General features: G+C 50.5%; 1 protein-coding gene across 1 annotated transcript in view; it reads left to right on the plus strand.

The window, feature by feature from the left end:
* The first annotated feature begins 182 nt into the window (after window positions 1–182).
* traf4a (tnf receptor-associated factor 4a) overlaps window positions 183–22,414 on the plus strand; it is a 32,479-nt gene continuing 10,247 nt past the window's right edge. The window contains exons 1-2 of the mRNA XM_030381407.1: window positions 183–750; window positions 20,989–21,040. Coding sequence (XP_030237267.1) covers window positions 608–750; window positions 20,989–21,040 — 195 coding nt within the window. The 5' untranslated portion in view covers window positions 183–607. The remainder of the gene's footprint in view (window positions 751–20,988; window positions 21,041–22,414) is intronic.

The raw sequence follows: 22,414 nt of genomic DNA on the forward strand, positions 1-22,414 counted from the left end.
CTCTTCATGAATTCAAATTGAATACAATGTAATGTAAATGTAAAACCATTTGAATGCAAATGATGTGGTGCAACGAATCCCCAGCACAACATCCAAATGGGGGAGATCATCGGCGAGATCAAATTATACGACCCCATTGGATGCTGACTCCTCCTGCGAGGAGGAGGAGGAGAGGGCGGGACTCTCCTATACCTAAACACAGCAGCGATATGCATTGTGCTCCATCTGTCAGTAGCCTACCGCGTCTGCACACAGGGAAGAAGAAGCGTGCATTCACGTGCTGCTGGCGAGGAGAAAAATAAGCCCGTGTGGTTGACACGTTTACGCGGTGACAGCGAACCCCGTCTCTGCGTGCGTCTTCGGGACTGTCAAGCCGTCCTTTTGTTGCGGTCGGCGGCCCGGTTGCTGGGAAGAAGGAGAGGGAACGAACGGCCGATTTTGGCCCCTGAGAAACGCGATCGCTCTGTGGCGAGGGGACATGCACGACGGACAGGCTCCCTCGCGTACATCGGCATAAACAAGCCTCGCGTCAGAAATCACCCATTATTGACGTGGACGGCAGGCGTTTACCTACAATAGAAGGCCCGATTGCAATAATCCTGCAGCAATGCCGGGTTTCGACTACAAGTTTCTGGAGAAACCAAAGCGAAGGTTCCAGTGTCCGCTATGCAGCAAGGCGATGCGAGAACCCGTCCAGGTCTCTACCTGTGGACACCGATTTTGTGACACCTGTCTTCAAGAATTTTTAAGGTACGGACGATGTGTTTTCTCTGTATGTATATGTGTGTATATCTTTGTGTATGTGCTTGTGCTTGTGCTTGTGTGCGTGTGCGTGTGTGTGTGTGTGTGTGTGTGTGTGTGTGTGTGTGTGTGTGTGTGTGTGTGTGTGTGTGTGTGTGTGTGCGCGCGCGCGGCCGCGGAGATCCACCTCCGTGCAGGTGATACTACGCCTGCTCGGTGGTTTCGTTAGAAACTGTAAATAAAGGATTTGTAGGCGTGTGCCTCGCGTCGCGCTGTGTTTTCAGCCAGACTAACCGCCTTGAGAAACCTTCGCCTGTGTCTAGTCCCTCTTGGCTTATCAAGTTATAACGCGTGTGTATGTGTGTGCATGCATTGCACAATGCACTGCCATATATGTATTAATGTACAGCTTAATCTTTTGCGGCTGCCATCAAATTAAGTGTGAAAAGGTATTCACGACTCGGTGTCAACTCTGTGGTAAAATAAAAATCCAACCTGACTTGCTGCTAGTGTTGTTAGAAGAAGGCCTACTACCACAGTAAATGGAAGTGTGAGGGTCTTAGAGGCTGGCAGCTAGGCGCCCACCATCCAGACTGTCACTGACATCATCGTCTACCGGCCCCGGGATCATTTTCTTTAACAATAGCGAAAATGAAGACTTATAGATACGTATGGATCCAAAAGGCGTTATGTTGGTCTTTGTTTTATCCATCCCTGGACCTATTAGTACAATTGTGTGTGTGTGTGTGTGTGTGTGTGTGTGTGTGTGTGTGTGTGTGTGTGTGTGTGTGTGTGTGTGTGTGTGTGTGTGTGTGTGTGTGTGTGTTAGTGTGTTAGTGTGTGTGTGTATGTGTCATGCAGGTTAGGTTTGAGGCATTTCTGGTCTGTGTTTGCATTTGTGCACACATGCATGCATGACCATGTTTGTGTGTGCATGACCATGTTTGTGTGTGCATGTCTGTGTGTGCACATGCGTGCACTCATACATACTTGTGTGTGTGTGTGTGTGTGTGTGCGTGTGTGTGCCTGTGTGTGTGAATCCACTGGGGCCTGCGCAGCCGTGGTTTGGCCTGTCTGACTTTCTGCCCTGGGGCCAGCATGGGTTCTGGGTCACGGTAGGAGGCGGGGGTCCAGACTGGCCCCCGGGGGCCGGTCTTAGTTAGCGGATTAGAGGGGATCCCTTTATATTTGGTATCAAGGCCCCGGCCTGAAGGGTCCCCTGAACTGCCTCTGAGGTCAAGGGTCAGGCAGGTCGCTCACCTTGTTCTCACACTGCTGCTGAAGTAGAGAGGTGTGTGTGTGTGTGTGTGTGTATGTGTGTGTGTGTGTGTGTGTGTGTGTGTGTGTGTGTGTGTGTGTGTGTGTGTGTGTGTGTGTGTGTGTGTGTGTGTGTGTGTGTGTGAGAGAGAGATGGTTTCATATAAAACATATACTTGATTCTATTCTGTTGGGTGTAGTAGAATATTAATTTTTTATTAAAATTCCCGATCTCACTAAAGTTCACTCAAACAATTATCATACACCACCTGACTCTAGAACCAACCAAATAATTAGTTCATCTTCGTACCAACTGTCGTCCTGCAACACTGCTCCCTTACGTTCTACCACCTCCCCAGAGTGGATGTCCTTCCTGTCGCTCACGCGGCGGCGTAGTGCGGCGGCGGCGTCCGCAGGCGTGTTAGCATGTGATGCTAATGGGCCGTGCCTCCGTCGGCTGAGCAGGAATGTGTCCGGAGAGGCCCCCGGGGCTCCGCGGTCTGATGGCGGGCGGGGAGTGTCATGGGTTTGAAGGCGGGCCGGCCCTGCAGCCTATGCACACAATGAACGCTCTCTGACTCACATGTCAGCGCTGCCTTCCCCTCAGCATCTGATCAGCCTCAGAAAGCTTTAGTAGCCACTAGCTTCATTAGCAAAAGATAAGGATGAGCACAGCGCCCCGCAGTCGATAGGTTCTTGGTTCGAACCCCTTACGTCGGGGGGGGTCTTTACGTCGGCCTCCTCGAGGGAGACACATAACCCCCACCTGCTTCCTAATGGCATGATTTAGATAAGTGTTTGGTTAAAGACGGAGGGCTGAAGGCTAAAACCAGCCTCCTGTTTGGGAGTTAAGCATGGTGGGGGAGGGGGGGGGGCATGTCTTACAACGCTACAGTGCTGTGTCTGTGTTGAAATGATGTAGTGCAGTGGCCTGGCCATGACAGGGAGAGGAGGGGGGGCCGGAATTGCTTTGTTCTGCTTCAGAACTTCCTCCTATAGGAAGCTGAGCGCGGACGGACAGACCGCCCGACAGCCCCGCCGCCGGGTTCACGTGGAGAACGCTACGTCTTGTTTTCCCCCGGAAAAAAAATCAATGGTGAATCATTGAACTTTTGACACACGTCAGCGGTGTCGTACGCTTTCTGGAGACGTAGGCAATATTCGTTGTTGTTCCTGCGCTGACCTCCCACGCGTGCATCATCTCCCCGATCCACCCCTCACCATGTCATTAGTACCACTTCCCTTTCTCCTCCTCCTCCTCTTCCTGGCCACATATTTCATCATCATCTTCCCTCTAGCTGGACCTGGGCTCTCTCGCTCTCTCTCTCTTGCTCTGTTTGTTGTGTGGAGGTGATAATCACCAACACCCAGTATGGTCAGAGCAGAGGTCTTTCGTTGCGTGTGCGTGCGTGTGTGTGTGTGTGTGTGTGTCTTACTGGAGGTGGTTGTGTGTTGACGTGAGTGACTTTCGGCGTGGCTGGTGGTAGTGGAGGTGTTGCTAGATGAGAGGTGTTTGTGAGATCTGACTAAACGGTTTAGTTCCACTGAGTTTAAATGCTAGCCAGGCAGGGAGGTTGGATTAGATGCATCCCAGTGAAATACCCTCTCCATGAGTTCCTGCTGAATTGACTATTGTGTGTTGGATTGATGGAAGGAGAGGATACAAACCAGGCACTTTGGCCTTTTGAGCGACTGAGTGTCTCCCACCAGTGAGGGGTAAATGGGGTAGGGTCGCATTGATGCCCAATGTTTTATGTCAGCTTGGCACTTCAGACAGCTGGGCCTTTTGTGTGTATTTGTGTGGGTGTGTGTGTTAGTGTGTGTGTGTGTGTGTGTGTGAGTAAGTGCCTATGTGTGTATATGCGTTCAGCTGTTCATGCAGCTTTGAGTGTGTGTGTTTGTGTGTGTGTGTGTGTGTGCACTTGTGCGAGTTTGAGTGTGCGTGTTGTTGCATGTGCTTGCATCTGTGTCTCTGCATCCTGAATGGGACCCACGCCATGCATTGGTGATGAATGGCAGTTTGTTCAACACCACCATACCCCATCCAAGGGTCCCATCACTGACACATTCATAGGGCCCCATCCCACCCGTCCCCACCCCAGGTGTCCCCGGGGACCACTCAGGCTTCCTGGGTGCGGACCGGGTGGGGTGGGGGGGGGGGGGGAGAGCCCGGCTGTCCATCCGCTCCTGACTACAAGAGGCGGTCAGTGAGATGCACAGAGGGCCGACTCTGTCTGGACCAGTGAAAGGACTGCGGGGTCTTCCCTGCTGCTGGGCGCTCAGGGCGTGTGAAGCCCCCTTGATGCGCTGCACCGGGCTGCTAGTGTCCATTGATGTGGTGTTTAGAAGCGGGTCCTCTCATGCACTCTCCCCCCCCCCCATCAGAGCAGAGAAAAGGATGGGAACGAAGAGGCACCACGGTTCGGTGGTGTTGAGGGCGGTTTCTGAGGGACTTGGGAGACCCCACCTTGAGTCACTCCACAGACAGAATGGGAGGATAGAGTGGTCCACTCTCAGTCTCATGTATACGTCAGACATCTAATGAGGCTGTGTTGAGGCTCTGCGGATGTGTTGTCTTTTACAGCACTTGCCCTAACTTCTAGAGGCGCCCATTCAGTGGTGTTTTGTGTGCTTTTGTTTGTTGTTATCACACATGTGGACCGTTGACAGAGTGTGAGTGGCCGTGTTGCCTCTGTTATGTAAGGAATGCTACGTGTTGGACTTTGGTCGGAATGGCTCCGGTGAACTTTGAAACAAAGCGCTGTCAGAGACGCACAGCAGGTTATTCGTCGGTTTTTTATGGCAGATTTGACACCTAGTAGGTGAAACCGTTCATCGTTACAGATATTGGTCGAGTCCGTTTATTGAAATGTGCAGAACCAGCTGAGCACAGGGGGGGTCAAAGTCTGCGTGGACTGAGGTGGAAGAGGTGTTTGTTTATGGCTCTCGATAAAGATTACATTCAAACACGTGTTATTCTAGGTACTACAGACCAAAAGCTCAATGGCTCAATGCTTGGGTTGCATTGCATTTATCTTACCTACATGTGATCACTCCGTTGGTTCTGCTGGAAAAGTATATTGTGCATTCGCCTTCAGACAAAAGGCCAGAGACAATGCAAGAGTCTGATATAAACAAGTGTTCACTTTGTCTTTCGCTATATATTTATCAACTGTTGCAACAAGCGCTCTGTATATAGAGGTGTTGTACATTGTCTTGGAATAGACTCAACGCAACAGCCCCTCGTCGTCACACCGGCCCCGGGCTGCAGGGAGAGCGGAGCGGAGGGGAGGGGAGAGGTGGGATAGGGGAGAGGTGGCAAGTAGACCTTTTCCGGCTGTGGACTTCGGGAAGCGATTCCTAGAGGGAGACCGGCAGGGAATTACCCATCCAGCTGTGATGAAGTCACTACAGAGAGGGAGAGAGAGAGAGAGAGGGAGGGAAAGTGGTGTGAGTATTACACACAGGTGGCAGAAGCAGGGGCCCCCAACGCCATGACAGTTGCAACGCCCAGACTCGGACTTGGACGTCAGCGATTGTAAAATCGCAGTTGGTTCCGACTCTAATTACGGTCCTGTCTGCTAATGCGAGAGTTAAGTCCCTCGTGTTGGGAGGGATCGAGTTCACACTTTTGGAGAAGGAGAGAGAACACCCCCCTTAACATTCTTGTGGGGATTTTCTCCAAAGCGGCGTCTAGCCCCACCACTGGGGCCCTGGAAGGACCGCTGATCCCTGGATCCCCGGCCACACAGTGTGCCTCTAACACAGCCTCATTGTGGTCACCTCCTCTTTGAAGTGTGCAGCCTCAGCATTCACGCAGAGCTCTGACTTCATCAAAGGTTCACTCGGAAAAAGCAGCCGTTGGAAGTAAGGTGGACCTGTCCTATTCATTAGTGTGTTCAACAAATGGACCGGTTTGGTCCATATTTCCGCAGCACAAAGGGGTTGAGATCCGCCGTGGCGACGTTCAGTGTGGCTTCCCGCGGTGTAACGCTGATCCGGTGTGCCTCGCCGTTCCGTTGAATAATTCAGCACAAAGACACACGGATATGACTAACCTGGCCTCCCTTTTCACATCCATTTTTTTTTCCACTGCCGTTTTTGGCCTGTCGTGCAACTGCCAAAAACATTTCAAATCAAGCGTTCCATCAGCTTAGCACCCAGTTATAGACTTGCCCCGACATGCCTGCAGGAATAACAGAGACTTTCATCCATACAGATCTCCCAGTCTGCTTGGGGCCAGACAAAGAGGAAAGATATCCCAACTATGCAGGCAGGACACCTTGCCACACACACGTAGACACCCACAGACTCATAGACACAGACACACACGTAGACAGAAACACACACACACACCACACACACACACACACAACACACACACACACACACACACACACACACACACACACACACACACACACACACACACACACACACACAAAAACACACACGCACACAAAAACAGGCACACAAAAGCCAGGAGCTGCCAGGCCATTTCCCGCCCCCCCACCCCCCACCCGTGATAAAACTGGAGTTCAGCCGGTTGGCTCACAACCAATCGAATGTGGCCAGTGCCTGTGCAGGGGCACGCATGCTTTGCACGACTCCAGATAAAGACACCATGTTTCCCAAGCAAAGGAACGGGAAGACTGACACAGCCAGGCTTCTGTTTCATGGTGTGTGTGTGTGTGTGTGTGTGTGTGTGTGTGTGTGTGTGTGTGTGTGTGTGTGTGTGTGTGTGTGTGAGACTCTCCCCAAGGGGCCCCGGAGCACATCGATGCCACCCTCTCTCTGAGCCCAACGTATAGATCAGGGGTGCCCAACCAGTCGATCGCGGTCCACCAGTAGATCGCCGACAGATCCCAAGTCGATTGCGAGGGGTGAAGAAAAAAAAAATAAATAAATAAATAAATATATATTTTTTTAATAAAATAAAATTTGCGCGGGACATATACGTGCGGTAGCGCATGCGCTGTTAACAGCAGTTGAAAGCCGTCAACAGTAGTTACACACTCCTAAACGTTGGCATGGCTGAGGGGAAACGAGCTAAGACCTACCATTTTCACCCTGAGTGGGAGGAAGATTATTGATTATCGTTGAGAAGGTGCCGTGCACAGACGGAATGAAACCCCCACTGAAGCCCCCCCCGCTTGAAGGTAAGTTTGCTGGTAGATCTCGGGAGGTTGGCTACTTGAAAAGTAGATCTTGGGTCAAAAAAGGTTGGGCACCCCTGGTATAGAGCATGAGCCGGTGAACATAATGTCCTTAATGTGTGACGTGCTGGTGGTGATGACAGGGGTTACCGAAAGGTCGGTAGGGAAGGCTTTTAGTGTCTGGATGGACCGGTAGGACAACCTCGATGGCTATCTGAAGGTTGAGGAGAACACACACACACACACACACACTCATGCATACACTTCCACTCATACACGCTCCCTGGCACACGCACACATACACACAAATGCACACACTCACTCACACTTGCGGGCACACACATGCACAAACACACTCATGGGCTGTGTGTTCGAGTGTCTCCACCCTGGTACAGAGAGGGTCTGGCTACGGCTGCTCTCAGATCCCCTATTGTTGCTAATTTACTTCTGTCAATCTGCCGGTGTTATGCACAGGTCAGCACACTGCTTTAAAGCTGACAGGGCCCTACTGTGCAACCCGAAATGCATATTTCAAACGCATACACATACACGTACCACACACACACACACACACACACACACACACACACACACACACACACACACACACACACACACACACACACCCACACACACACACACACACACACACACACACACACACATACCCACACTCAGATAATAGTGCAGACTCGAACATGGGCATACATGATGGCCAAAGCCTCAAGTATTACCCAAGTGGATTCTTTGCATGGACGTTTTGTAAAGACGTTTTGTAGAATGCGGTCAGTGTTAAAGTGTCTGTATTCCAGAGAGAGTGATCCTTCATGTCATATTACAACACTTAACTAAACAGTCTTAACATAAATTAGTATAATCCAGCCTTTAATACAGTGTTGTGCGTGTGCGCGTGCGTGCGTGCGTGCGTGCGTGCGTGCGTGCGTGTGTGCGTGTGTGTGTGTGTGTGTGTGTGGGTGTGTGTGTGTGTGTGTGGTGTGTGTGTGTGTGTGTGTGTGTGTGTGCGTGCGTGCGTGCGTGTGTGCGTGCGTGTGTTGCTGAGCCAACTACCAAGACATGTATGGAATCTGTGTTGCTAGAAAGAGAGAGAGAGAGAGAGCCAGAGAGAGCGAGCGAGCCAGAGAGAAAGAGCAAGCGGGAGAGAGAGCGAGCGGGAGAGCGAGCGAGCCAGCTCCAGGAAGTGGGCAGCCCAGTGCACCTGTCCCAGTGAAAGGCTCCTCTATGCAGAAGAGAACAGGTGTCGCCAGAGCGGTTAAGCTTGGCACTCAGAGCCTTCACACACTGACCATTGATTCCCCGGGGGGGGGGGGGGGGGGGGGGGGGGGGGGGGGGGGGGGGGGGGGGGGGGGGGGGGGGGGGGGGGGGGGGGGGGGGCAGTGCCCTCACACCCCCCCGGACCCCTTCCGCCCCCCCCCCCCCCCCCCCCCCCCCCATCCCCCTCCTGACGATACGCTCTCACCAGCTGAAGATCTGCCCGAATGGTTCCTTCCTTCCTGCCAAACCCCTCAGACTCCAACCCCCTCTCATGAGATCCAGCTCTGTTTATTCTGTGGCTCCTTTAAGCAAACAGCTCAATGACTGTCTTAAGTCCACTAACTCGCCCCCTTGTGTGATGATGTCTGTGTCTCGCTGGCTCTCTCTCTCTCTCTCTCGCGCTCTCTCGCGTGCTCCCAGTGCACTTTTCAGATATGTCAACACAGCAGGGTACTCACACAGAGTCCACCGCCCCTCTCTCTCTCTCCTGAACACACACACATAGACACACACCACACCCACACAACCACACGCACACGCTTGCGGACTCTATGAAAGAGCCATGAAGGTCCCCTCCCCTGTCTTGGGAGGGCGCGTGTGGATGTGTGATCCTTGTTGTGAACATGTCTAGAATGAGGGATCAGCCTTGTCTTACACTCTCTTTGTTTATCCGACCTCAACGTGATCGCAGCTCGATTGACTCGGAGACAATTCTACTCGCATGTCGACGGACATCCCATAATAACACGGCTGCACTGTGGATTTTATACCTATACAGCAGCATGTGTTATCACATCGTTTGGATATAGCAAAGATGTTCGACATGCATACCACTGATACAAAAGTACACAAAGAACATCAGGCTAGTTCATGGACGTATCAAGGGCGAGATGCTGCAGCATTCAAAACATATGTAAAACCGGACGGGGGCAGATCTAAACACACAACAACTACACCCTGCTCCGCCCCTCCCCGAGAGAGTGGGAAAGATGTATTCATGTAATCAGAGATGGAGGGGCACGTCTTAGCAACACGGCACCTCTCTCCTCCTCGCTGTCACTCTCTCCGTCAAAAGGGAGTAACAACCTTATTGTTGCTCCCGGCAACCGGGGCAGTTTTGGAGAAGGAGCGCTACGGGAGGTTAGCCACGCAGCCGTTTAGAGACAAAGGGAGACGAGGTGACGTCATGCACACTCGTCTACACAAAGAAAGCACCACAGAAGAAGAAGTGGAGAGCCGCCCGGGCCGGGGCGTTGCTGCTGAGACAGAGCAGGCTGCGGGGAGAATAGAGTAGCAGGAAGATCTAATAAGAAGAGAGAGAAAGGCTCTGATTAAAATGGATCAGAATGACATGTTGTGCGTTTGAGTGGTCGGTTGTAAATGACACAAATGTGTTGTTCAGACTGTGTGTGTGTGTGTGTGTGTGTGTGTGTGTGTGTGTGTGTGTGTGTGTGTGGTGTGGTGTGTGTGTGTGTTGTGTGTGTGTGCTGTTTAGGGATCAAGCAGACCTCGACGTCTGCTAACTGCTCCCTCTCTCTCTCTCTCTCTCTCGCTTTCACACAAAGAGCCTCGCCTCCTGTCCCCGTTACCATGGACACAAAAGCGCCAAGCCTAAAATTTGCCACCAGCGGTGACGGGCTGCACACCTCGTGAAACCTGGATCAGACTCTCGGCCAATCGGGTGACGGCCGTGTCTGGCGGAAACGCAAAGACACACGAGGCCTGGCATCTGCGGCCTCAAGAGTGTGCATCTAAACAATCTACACGTGGCACTCTGATTAAATATCTTCTGTAATCAGTAGGCCTCTATAATCAGCGTGTCTATAGTCTCAAGTCTTTAAGTTTCCATCTTAAGATGGAAGATAGCTTAAACCGTCCTCCATACGTGTATATCCTAAGTCTCTGAGTGTTCATCTTAAGTCACTATAGTCAGAATTCACTTGGTGTTCACAGAGACTCTTATGTTTAGATATGACTAAACAGCAGCCTGCTGAGCTGTTGAATATCAGAGTAAGCCATCCACTCATCCCAATCACTGAGTCGGATCGTAAGCCGCGTCCAGAGAAACAATTTGTAGAGGGGGGAGGGGGGGGGAAGTTTGTCGGTTTTTCTTTTGTATTGTGTTGCTGTCTGCGGGTTTCGCCGTGTGACTCACCCACAATAACAAACCTCACGCCTGCGTTCTCCCTCACTGCGCGCTAACACAAATGTGATTCACACGCACACGCAGCCGGCAGGGATTGTGACAGGGAATTATCCAAACAGAATCAAAATGATTACCTCTCCCTTCCCACCGCCCCCCCTAACTGTCTGTGGTTTCCCCGCCCACCGCTGCTCCACAGACAACTCCACGCCTAAATGCAGAAGTTAAGGCGTATCACTCCCCACTCTTCATAAAAACCAACTGCTTGAGTCATCGCGTTAAACATCTGCTATGCTTCCACCTGTCGGACCGGGGGTAATTACGATGTTCAGCCGCTCTGTAAATCAGTCATCATTGCGGCAGGCGTAGCAGCGCTATGGCCACCCCGCTACATGGCTGTGTGTGCGCTATCGAGTCGGGCTCGCCCGCCTCTCCCTGTTGTAAAGCCGGTGATGTTGTAGTGTTGCAGCGGCCACACCTGCTTCCTCAAACGTACAGAAGGTCAGGTCAGACACGTGCGTTTTAGAGGACACTCTGGATAGTACAATACAGCTGGTGTGGTGTTTCTGACACCACACAGCATGGGACCCGCCCGTAACTTCACTAGGACTGAAGGGAAGGACAGACAGACAGACAGACAGACAGACAGACAGACAGACAGACAGACAGACAGACAGACAGACAGACAGACAGACTGACTGGCTGGCTGACTGGCTGGATGACTCTGGATGTTGTGCTTTGAGGCCCCGGGAGAGATGGGGTAGGGAGCATGAATGCTGCATTATCATATCACATTATAACGCATCAAACGGGAGAACACACCCGTCAGGCCCCAACCACCGCCACAGCGTTTTCTCTCCTCCTCTTGATGGGTTTCTGCTGGGCCGCCCTGCCCACCACAGTGTATGTTAATCGATGAGCTAATTGATCCAATGTTGAGGTCTTTAATTACCTAATTGATTCCCCCTCTCTGCACCCGACGTGAATGGACAAACAGGGGCGCGCTGCAACCTGTGTCTCGCTCGTTGTCGCTGTGGAGTTTGGATTCAGAGCCAGCGCTCACATGCCACTAACCTCAAGCGAAATGTGTTCCCCAGATGATAAAAAACACAATTACTTTTTCCGGGAATATTTTATTTATTATCCCGGCTACCGGGAAAAAAACTCGGTAGCCTTAAGAACAGCTTATTTCCTTTATCAAAACCGTATGCACAATATTATTTCAATCACATATTATTCTGCTTAATTCAGATTGTTGCCCCATTATTGACATATCTAACCATAATCTAGCTGTAACATTGTCATAACCGCGTCTGTTGTGTGTTTTGTCGACATTATGTTTTCCATCTGTGGTATTTAGTGACATGACCGGGAGCTTCCATGTACACTTGTGTGTAGGTCTGCCATAGCCTCTGAGCTCCAGGGTTCCACCGGCTTTCAAAGGCTGGCATCATGCATAGATGGCCCCCACGATGTAGACATCTGCTCCCACTGAAGCCACGCTAAAATTAGATCAGCCATCTGTAATTAAAACTTCTCCAGTTTAGCCCGGTCGGGGTGGTAATGGCTGACATGTAACCCCTCAGATATGGAGCCTTAGTTCTCAAAAAGGCTTGGTTTAGTCTGTTGGCGTTTTTATGTGTTGTACTCATAAAGGATGCATCGCTGCCACTTGTCTTTGCGAGGGGCGAAGAGTGCCGTGCTTCACACCTCGGCTGTCCCGACTGCCGACCGCAGCGCGTTCGTAGCAAGGGTACCACACACACACACACACACACACACACACACACACACGTGCGCGCCACGCTAAACCTCTGGCGTTTTCACTGGCTCTTGTGGCTGAGCCCCGCCCACGGCCACGCCCGCCCTCCACAAACCCAGATGAAACACAACCACCCGCGTTTTTTTAAGACCTCCTTTCAAGTGCCCTAAAGCGGGGAGGCCGTCGGGTTTAAGCGTGTGCACGTGGCGTTTATGGTTGGTTCGCTGCATTTTGTCTGTGTGGTACTCTGCAGAGAGAGAGAGAGAGAGAGAGAGAGAGAGAGAGAGAGAGAGAGAGAGAGAGAGAGAGAGAGAGAGAGGAGAGAGAGAGAGAGAGGAAGAGAGAGAGAGAGAGAGAGAGAGAGAGAGAGAGAGAGAGAGAGAGAGACTGTTTAACATGCGGGGATCAGCTCCCGGTTAGCCCTGATCCTCTGTCTGTCAACCCCCCCTACTCAGGACCCATATCAGCAGCAGTTAATGAAATTGCATTGATTTCTGCTCTCTCCCATCTCTCAGTGCTGTGTCCTGGGCACACATAGTGCATAATCCGGAAAATATACCCACAAAATCCCTGTGTGCTCATTTACTGACGCTGGGATCATCCGTTGTTTTTGTGTGTACATCCGCTAGGAAAGGAAAACAACAATCTGACTTTATGTTTAATGTACACTCGTACAAGTCAAATCGCTTCAAGCGGAACCGCCATCCTAATGCGGTGTAAGTATTAAATCCATGAAAGAAAAAGAAGGAAGAAAAGCAACAAAAGAAGCTAATCACGTTGGCCTGGCCTTTGTGTGCAGCGGACTGGGGAAAGTGCCGAGTCAATGCGAGCGTAAAGCGTTCTGCTAGGGAGGTATGCTAAGAAGCAGTGGCTAAGCACACCTTTAGCCCCTCTTCTGCTGAGACACAGCGCATGTCTCGGGCCAATCACATGAGAGGGGCAGGGCAAAGGATTATGAGTTTAGCATTGAGCACCTTTTTTAGTTTTCCGTCCTCCCCACACACTTTATAAACAGCAGAACCACTACTAGCCCCGGGACAACTGCATCCTCTTAGGCGCTTGAACTCCCTCTGCATATGTTCTTTCTTTCTTTCTTTCTTTCTTTCTTTCTTTCTTTCTTTCTTTCTTTCTTTCTTTCTTTCTTTCTTTCTTTCTTTCCCTCTTTCAACCCATCCCTCCACCTATTCGCACATCTTTCCTTCCCTCTCTCTGTACCGCGGGTGTCTCTAGTTGTTCTGGCTGGTGGATATGTTGCCCCCCCCCATCCGCCCCCCCCCCCCGCCCCCGGTTGGGCCAAGCTCCTCGGCCCGCAAGGCCCTTGCTGAACGGCCCGTACTACCGGCTTTCTGATGAGTCACAGTCCACCAGCGCTCACATTCAAAGCGCCTGATTGGCTGACATCCCCCCCCCCCCTCATGGTCACTGACTGAGGCGATGCCGTTTTATTTCTTTGTCCTTGATATATTTTTTTACACTGAGCTGAGCTGCCTGTAGCCCAGAAACATTCACTCGCATCAGTTTCGTTTGCAGCCACTTCACGGTGTGTAGGTTTTTGGCAGCAGCTGGATTAGTGATGTGATGTGATGTTCCTGTCTGCTGCATTCGGTTGTCATATCGTCATATCTTGCAGTCTGATGTCTTAGCCAACATTGCGTCGTTGATACAGATGCCTGTTGGGAGAATCCATTTGGTGGCATTGGATTTTACCGTGGTGGTCTGCCTATCACTGCTTGAGTTTGAGGACATGGCTGAGATCTGGGGACGAATAGCAACCCTTGAACAATGTCAATCTGTCTCGGTCACTTCAAAGATCTCTCTTGAAGATGATGATTATGATATTCATAAAAATTAGTTTGATGAATATTTATGTTAATTGGAAGGCATTGTTGTAAAGATGCCGGTATGGAGAAAATCCCACTTTGTCTTTGTTCATATTGAGTGCATGGCTCACCGTAAGAATCGAAGCACATCATGATTTTCTGCATCGTACTTTGTTTTTCTCTCTCCGGGACTGGTCTCAAGCGAGAGTTACACACTGTGTGAGGGAAGAACGCAGCGCACGTGCCAGATATCCACACTCGCACGCATAGTAGCCTCTTTCTCCTACTTGCATCATTCTGCCTGCTTTGGCAAAGAACCACAGAGAAGCGCAGGGCATTTCTGGATGGGAGACAAGCAACACACACACATACAGGAGGTTATTTTAAGCCGTGCTCAGTCGTTCAGAAGGTCTGCTGGCTACGGGGAGGTGAATGTGGTTGGTATTTGTAGCGAGCCACCTGGATCATGTTGTTTATTTCCTGTGGAAGTCCATGACCTGGCCACTGTCAGAGGGTGTTACTCTCTAGGTACCTTTGTCAACGGAATGTCTCGCAATCCGTTTGACGGGAAGTCAGAGTGAATTTCCTCGGTAGCCGTCCTCTATCCTTGATCTTATTCTTTTCATATGTGTAGTTATGTAAATATATATATATATATATTTGCTTTTTTTGCTTTTTATGGAAATTGAAGGAGAAACAAAGTGACATAGGGCTACAAGGCAATTCGCCTTTGTATGTATTGCGCTCGTTTTATATAATCCATTGGAAACTATTCTGCTATTTAAACAAATAACTTTTCCTGCTTAAACCGCATCTTTCGGTGAATCCCTTGGCTGTTTAACCATGGCATTATGTGATGTGGACCCAGGCAGAGTGTCATTGAAAAGGTCAAAAGGTTCATGGATAGCATAATCCTCTGCTAACTGCGAGGAGCTAATCTTGTAGGTATTAAATGTGACACAGGGAGAAGCTACAAGCGCGCTGCCTGCTGCAGCGCTGCTAAGTACTCTTGTTAGCTCCAAGATAATGCACCGTTGCACTAGTGTGTCGTCATCCACATACACACACACACGTGCGCACACACACACACAGAAAGTACCAGGTGTCCCTGGCTGTGGGAGTATATGTGGTGTATTTTTTCAAAAAGCGAGAGAGGGGGAGTGGGAGTGGTGGCCGCTCGTCCCTCACAGTGTCTCAGGTTCCACAGGTAGAAGGCGCTGCACAGGAAGTGTCTACAGCGTGACCTCATTAGGGGGGGGGGGGGGGGGGCTCAGTCAACGGCTACTTAGCAGGAAGGACCACTCTGGCACATCACGGGGCACCAGGATATAGTCTTGTGGCTGGTGATGGTCGACTGACCCCCAGCCAGAAGGTACTGGTTTGATCCCCAATGTCAACAGTCTAGGCCTCCTTGAGCCAGAGAGCTAAACCTCTCCATAAACTCATGTATCTGATGTCACCCGGACACAAGCACCCGAGGAAGGCATTGTCCAGCCCGCTCAGTGAAGGCTTTATAATTGTAAACCTTCTTGAGTGCCTGTTACCTGGATTTAACATTACCATCTCTCCTTTTACAAGTTATATTCCCCTCCAAGTGCATCAGAGATTTTGGACTAACCGGAAGAACTCCAGCTACCTATTCGCTGCTTTGGATTAATGTAATAAGGGTCGTCTAAAACACCCAATAATAAGACCATTGCCTAGCCCAGGACTGGTTGGCTGTTTACAAAACGAAGGCTTGGTGGATGGTTTCTCAGTCGACTGCAGCTTGTGTGGCAGGTGGAGCCAGAGGCATTGAGATTCATCATGCTGTACTCTTGGGTGGGGTCAGACTAACTGGACCAAAATCAATAGCTAAGAAGGCTCAGGATTGATTTGACACACTAAGCCACTTCATGAGGCTGTGTTTCCTTGCCCCAGGGTACTGTACTTGAATACACTGCACTTAATCACCAACTTACACTATTCAACTAAAACATAACTGTTTTAACATGACGTTGAATGATGTTTGGACGATACGACTACAAAGGTTTTCTGCACACTCCAGCTGGATGCCTTTAAAGATCGAAAGATCTGACCGTGAACCGTACACAATGCATATGAGGAATAGGCGTGTGCGTTTAATTGCATTTAAACCCTTTGTCTACAATCCCTGCGTGGGGAGGCAGAGAACAGGACTCAGATAACAAACTCCAACGAGCAGGAGGGCTTCTGCACTTGGAACACAGCTTTACATATGGATGAACCTAAAGCCATGCTGCAGCTGCACACAGCTAGAGATAAGATGGCCTGTGCAAGCAGCCGAAGCTCTAGCTGCTATCTTCAGTTCATGAGAAAATGAAAACCTGTTTATCTGAGATCAAATGGAAGTCCCACTCACATAGCTACACCAGTTTGTCCTGGTCTGGCTCTCCGACAGACCACTTGCTAAGTGTCTCTCTCTCTCTCTCTCTCTCTCTCTCTCTCTCTCTCTCTCTCTCTCTCTCTCTCCTCCTCTCTCTCTCTCTCTCCTCTCTCTCTCTCTCTGGACTGTCTGAAGCCTTCACATCCTATCCAGGAATGTCCCTCTCTGCCCCAGCAGTAGGATTAAGACTAGGGGGATTTGTCCTTCAGCCCGTCTGCCCGACGGGAGGAGGACGGGAGGGGGGAGGAGGACGGGAGAGGGGAGGAGGACGAGAGGGGGGAGGAGGAGGAGGGGGGGAGGAGGGGGGGGGGGTGTACGTTGAGGGTGATGGGTGGTGTATCGCCGGCTGTCCCAGTCTGTCTCCCTGAGCAGAGCGGCTGGTGCTTTAATCGGTGCTTAGACCCTGAGAGGAGACTTTGTGGGGAAGAGAGAGAGGAGGGCAATTAAGGGGAGAGGGAGTAAGGGGTTAGGGGGGGGAGAGGGGCTGTCTTTAGGGTTCAAGGGAAGGGGCTTTACAAGTGGATTGGTCTCACCCCGCGGCAAGGAAATGCTGCTAATTAAGAACATGGGTTAATACTAGCCGCGCGGCTACTGGAAGTGGCAGGGCGGTATCCCGTCTGCGTGGGAGAACGGGGTCTGAATATTCATCGTCTTTCTCTGGTTCATGATCCGTTTCGTGTTTAACTTGGATCAGCGCCGCAGCCTGAAGAACAGCTGGGGGGGCTGAGATTCAGCTATAGTAGCACAGTGACAGCAACTGAAAGTCATGAAACACTTTGCTGTGTGTGTGTGTGTGTGTGTGTGTGTGTGTGTGTGTGTGTGTGTGTGTTGTGTGTGTGTGTGTGTGTGTGTGTGTGTGTGTGTGTGTGTGTGTGTGTGTGTGTGGACACTTGAGTCTCTCTCTCTCTGTCTCTCTCTCTCCTCTGTGTGAGAGATACTCTAGTCTCTCTCTCTCTCTCTCTCTCTCTCTCTCTCTCTCTCTCTCTCTCCTCGATCGATACTCTAGTGTGTGTGTGTGTGTGTGTGTGTGGACACTTGATTATGTCTGTCTGTCTGTCTGTCTGTCTGTGGATACTCTAGTCTCCCTCTCTCCCTCTGTCTGTCTGTGTCTCTCTCTCTCTCTCTCTCTCTCTCTCTCTCTCTCTCTCTCTCTCTCTCTCTCTCTGTGTCTCTCTGTGTGGACCCTTGAATCTCTCTCTCTCCCTCGCTGGACACACCATTGACTAGAGAGCAGCTCCAAGTGCTGTAGTGAGTGTTTGTCATCTGCGCTGGACAGAGGCTGTCGGGTTTATTGAATCTGTTCTATTGTTCTTGTTGGAAAAGCGGCATCAATTGTCTGGTGACATAAGGTCACCGGGAAATTATCAGCCCGGAAATGGCTTTTTATTCTGAAATGTAACAAAAGGGGTGCCATGGTCGAACACAAACCCAATGACAACGCACTGAAAAGCTACCGCAATTTACTTTCATAACTTGATTTTGATCAGTGTCAACTTTCGTACCAAATATTTCATCCCTCTACCAAAAAAGACCTCTTCTGTCCAATCAGCTAGGAGGTGTAGGAGAGGAGGAGGAGGAGGTGGAGGAGAGGAGGAGGAGGAGGAGGAGGAGGAGGAGGAGGAGAGGAGGAGGAGGAGGAGGAGGGAAGAAGGGAGATGATGAGGAGCAGGTGAAGGAGGTGGAGGAGGGAGGAGGAGGTGAAGGAGGAGGAGGTAGAGGAGGGAAGTCGACGTAGCATTGAAGAGAGGCCTTTTGTTGCGCTCCTGTCCCAAACCCCTCACCACTAACGCGCTGTCACAATGGGCAAATGAGCGCCACTAACAAGCGGGGCAAGGGGAGCTGAGTGGCATTAGAAGCGCCCAGCACATGAATGCGTGGCTACGGGCCTCTCGGGCGGCCGAGGGTGAATCATCTTGACAGGCTGTGACTAGCCACTGCTCGCCTGTCTCTTCCTCCTTGTGTGGGGGTGGGGTTGTGTGTAGCTGGATTGGAGTCCTAGCCTCCTCCCCCTCCTCACACATCCCTTCTTGGTTGTTCATCCCGGCCTGTTTTTCTTATTATGGATCCCCATGGTTGACACACGCGTACGTACAAGCACACACACAGACATAGACATAGGCACATGCACACACGCACGCACGCACGCACGCACGCACGCACGCACGCACGCACGCACGCACGCACGCACGCACGCACGCACGCACGCACGCACACACACACACAGGTGGATCCACATCAGAACACACTCTTAGGGGAGGGCTCTCTTTGTGTAGAGATGTGTGTGGGTTGTCCGGTGATTTCACAACAGTAGAAGAGAGTGTGGTCGTCTCTTCCTCCTGCGAACTGATCGATTGCCTCTCTCGAGTCCGGCGCCGCTTATAAATTGGTGAGCCAGCTCCCCCACTGACACAGTGACCCTAATGAAGGAGAATTAGCACAGTCTCATCATACGTTAACCTCCCTGCCTCCACCACGTCTCTCCGTCTCTGTCTCTACCGCACTCGTTCTCTCTCTTTTCACATCCCTCTCCTCTCTCCTCTCTCTTCTCCCCCCCCTCTCCCCTCTCTTTCTCCCTCCCCCCCCCCCTCCCCCCGCCTCTCTCCTCTCCTCTCCCCTCTCTCTCTCTCTCCTCTCACTCACTCTCTCCCTTCCCTCCCCCCTCCTCCACCATCCCATCCCCAGACCCAACAGCAGCTGGGCAGACGGACAGGGTAATGTTTGGTGTGCACTTGTGTGTTTTGTCACATGACCGCAGCCCTCTGGGAGTACACAAGTCTGGTGACGTGTCGGCCAATCAAATGACGGAGGGAGAAGAGAGGAAAAAAAAGCCAGCACAGGTTCCACGGCTGCCATCAGGACAAGGCAGTTAGCTGTCCAATAATGGGCTGAATAACATTTTGGAATGCATGGCGCATGTTGTTGTTTATTTATTTACCGCTCAACTAAGCTTCTTTATTTCGGTCCGTTAGTAGGTCAGTCTGAGCTGGGGGGCTTCGGATTTGAAAGTGGAATCGCTTTTTTTTGTGGTTATTTTGGCTTCTATGGGATGTTGAAAAAAGATTGCTAAAGGAGAGAGGCAATTTCGGTCCTAGAAGGAATGATACCAAGATGGAGCATTTTGCCGCTGTCTCTAGCTGTTTCCTACCTACACCAATGTGGGGGTTCTCTCTGTGGAATAAACCCATCTCGTTAGACCTCTTTGTTCCTTTTATCCTGCATCTCCCCCTGTGATGGGATTATTAGGAAGCAAGATGAATCCCTTAACGTTTCACCCGAACTATAACGTTACACTCCGTCTTAAAACCTCCTCTGGATCACTCAGTTGAGCTACGCAGAAGGCAGTGTTACGTAGATGTAGCTAATGCTATGTAAACATAGCAAGTAGCCTAGCTACGTAGCATTATGGTTAGCTCTTCAGTGGACCGAGCGTGCCCCAGCCATTCCCCTCTCCATGCGTTTAGGATTAACCCCCCAGTTCATTTTTAATGATGACATCGGGTTGCCTTGCCAGAGGGGCTCCCTAATGAGCTAACACCCCCCCCCCCCCCCCAAACCCCACCCCCCACCTCTAACCCTGACCCCAACCCTCACCCCCTTCTCTGTTGGTACCTCATTTAAAAAGAAACGCACCCTAAATCCGAGCTCTTTGTTTGATCTGCAGTGAAAGCTGGAGATCTGGGGTTTGTGGGTTGGGCTGTATCGGAAGGACGGAGTGAAGGAACGATGGAGTGATCGAAGGATAGCAGGGAGGATGTTGTTGCCACTGCTGCTCATACCCTCACACGCTGTCACCACCCTTAACGGGGGGCCTACAACATCGACGTGAGATGTGAGGTGTGAGACAAACCATAAAAATACATGAATACAAGTAGCTGGGGAGGAGGGGTGAGAGAAGACTATTGGAGACCGACAGGACAGGCTCCGATTTGTCGTCTATTCTGCCTTTTAATACAACGGTGGAAACAGACCCGCACAGGGAGTTCAAACAAACGAGCAAGCACATAAAAGCCAATGGCTTAGAAAGTAATCTGTTTTATTGTGTGCTGTGTGATGTGTCGTGTGTTTGTGTGTGTATGCGTGTGCATGCGTGCTTGCGATTGTGTGTGTGTGTGTGTGTGTGTGTGTGTGTGTGTGTGTGTGTGTGTGTGCGTGTGCTTGTGTGTGTGTGTCCGTGCTTGTGTGCTTGCGTGCGTTATTCATCCTCCAGAACCATGACTAAAGTACTAGTCAGATTAAGCAGAAGACTCCGCTGAAGAGTCCACCGGCATCTTAAACGCAGTCGGGCGGTTCTAGATTTGCACCAATCACTGCGCTCGACCGTGGTCCAGGGAAACGCCGCATAACTTGCCACCTCTGCACCCAGCCTGCGTGGTGTTGTTGCTAGTGGAGGCGACGCCGGTTGCTAATCCTTCTATTGTTTCTTTTTGTTACAGTGAGGGCGTCTTCAAGTGTCCAGAGGACCAGCTGCCATTGGACTACGCTAAGGTACGCTCCCCTCTGACGTCACCCAACGCTATCCCCAGAGAAACCTTTCAACACCATGTTATACAATAAAGAAACACGTGTGTGTGTGTGTGTGTGTGTGTGTGTGTGTGTGTGTGTGTGTGTGTGTGTGTGTGTGTGTGTGTGTGTGTGTGTGTGTGTGTGTGTGTGTGTGTGTGTGTGTGTGTGTGTTAAGGGATGATTTTCGATCAAGAAAAGCGTCCTTGAAATCTCCTCAGTCAAACATAGCCAGATCTGCATTATTATCGAGAGTTGTGTGTTCTATACCTAACATTTAAGGTATAGGACACCTTACATGTGTCCTATACATGTAAGGGACACACTATATTGGTCCACTCTATACCTAGAGTGGACCAATACAGGGTGAGATGTATTTACGGTGCCAGATTTATTGCCTGATTTTTCCTGCCCTTTGAGGGCCAGGGTTTGGGCGGGTCATCAATACATGGCTGGTTAAGCCCTTTGAGACTGTAACTGTGATTAAGGGCTGTTCAAATCAAATATACCTGACCTGACTTGACTGCACTCTATAGCTCTACATTATTGCTTTGTTTTTTGGCCAGCCTTCTGAAATCCGGCAGTGTGTATTTATTTGTATTTTTGGAAAGCAATATTGAAGCAAACTTGATGAAACACACGGCTTAAATCAGGTCAGCTTTAGCAGCGGTGGGTACTGAAGGACACATGAGTCATTCAGCACAACGCCCCAGGCCCCACACACACACACACACACACACACACACACACACACACACACACACACACACACACACACACACACACACACACACACACACACACACACACACACACACACACACACACACACACACACACACACACACACACACAACACACAGCCCCTCTATTCAAAACCTGGCTATCCCTTTAAGAAAGAACCACAGGTCGTTCATTGGGTCTGAGTGATGGAGCTGATGGGAATGCCTCTTGATGGGGGATCAGATCTATGCTTCACCACAGGTTAACGGATCACTCCCATCCAAATAATCAGATAAAACCATCAATGTTAATTCAGCCTTCATTCATTCCGATAATCTCAGGCATATATCTTATTTTTTTTTCCCTCTGTACAGATGTGTAATCCTCTTCACATCCAGTCAAAGGTTCCGTTTCATTTTAATCACAAAAGCCAACAAGTCCTTTTGATTTGATCGGATATCAAATGCGATGATGCTCTGTATAAAAAAAAACTCAGAGACCGCCGTGTACAAAGCTGAAATTGAAGCATTTTCTGGTCTTTTTAAAGCTGTTCATCAGATTGTGTTTCTAAATACTTTCCATCGACAATAGCAAAGGACCATCTCATACTGATACATCGTTCACCTCTCTCTCTCG

The sequence above is a fragment of the Gadus morhua genome, chromosome 16 (assembly GCF_902167405.1).
Source record: "Gadus morhua chromosome 16, gadMor3.0, whole genome shotgun sequence".
NCBI lineage: Eukaryota > Metazoa > Chordata > Actinopteri > Gadiformes > Gadidae > Gadus > Gadus morhua.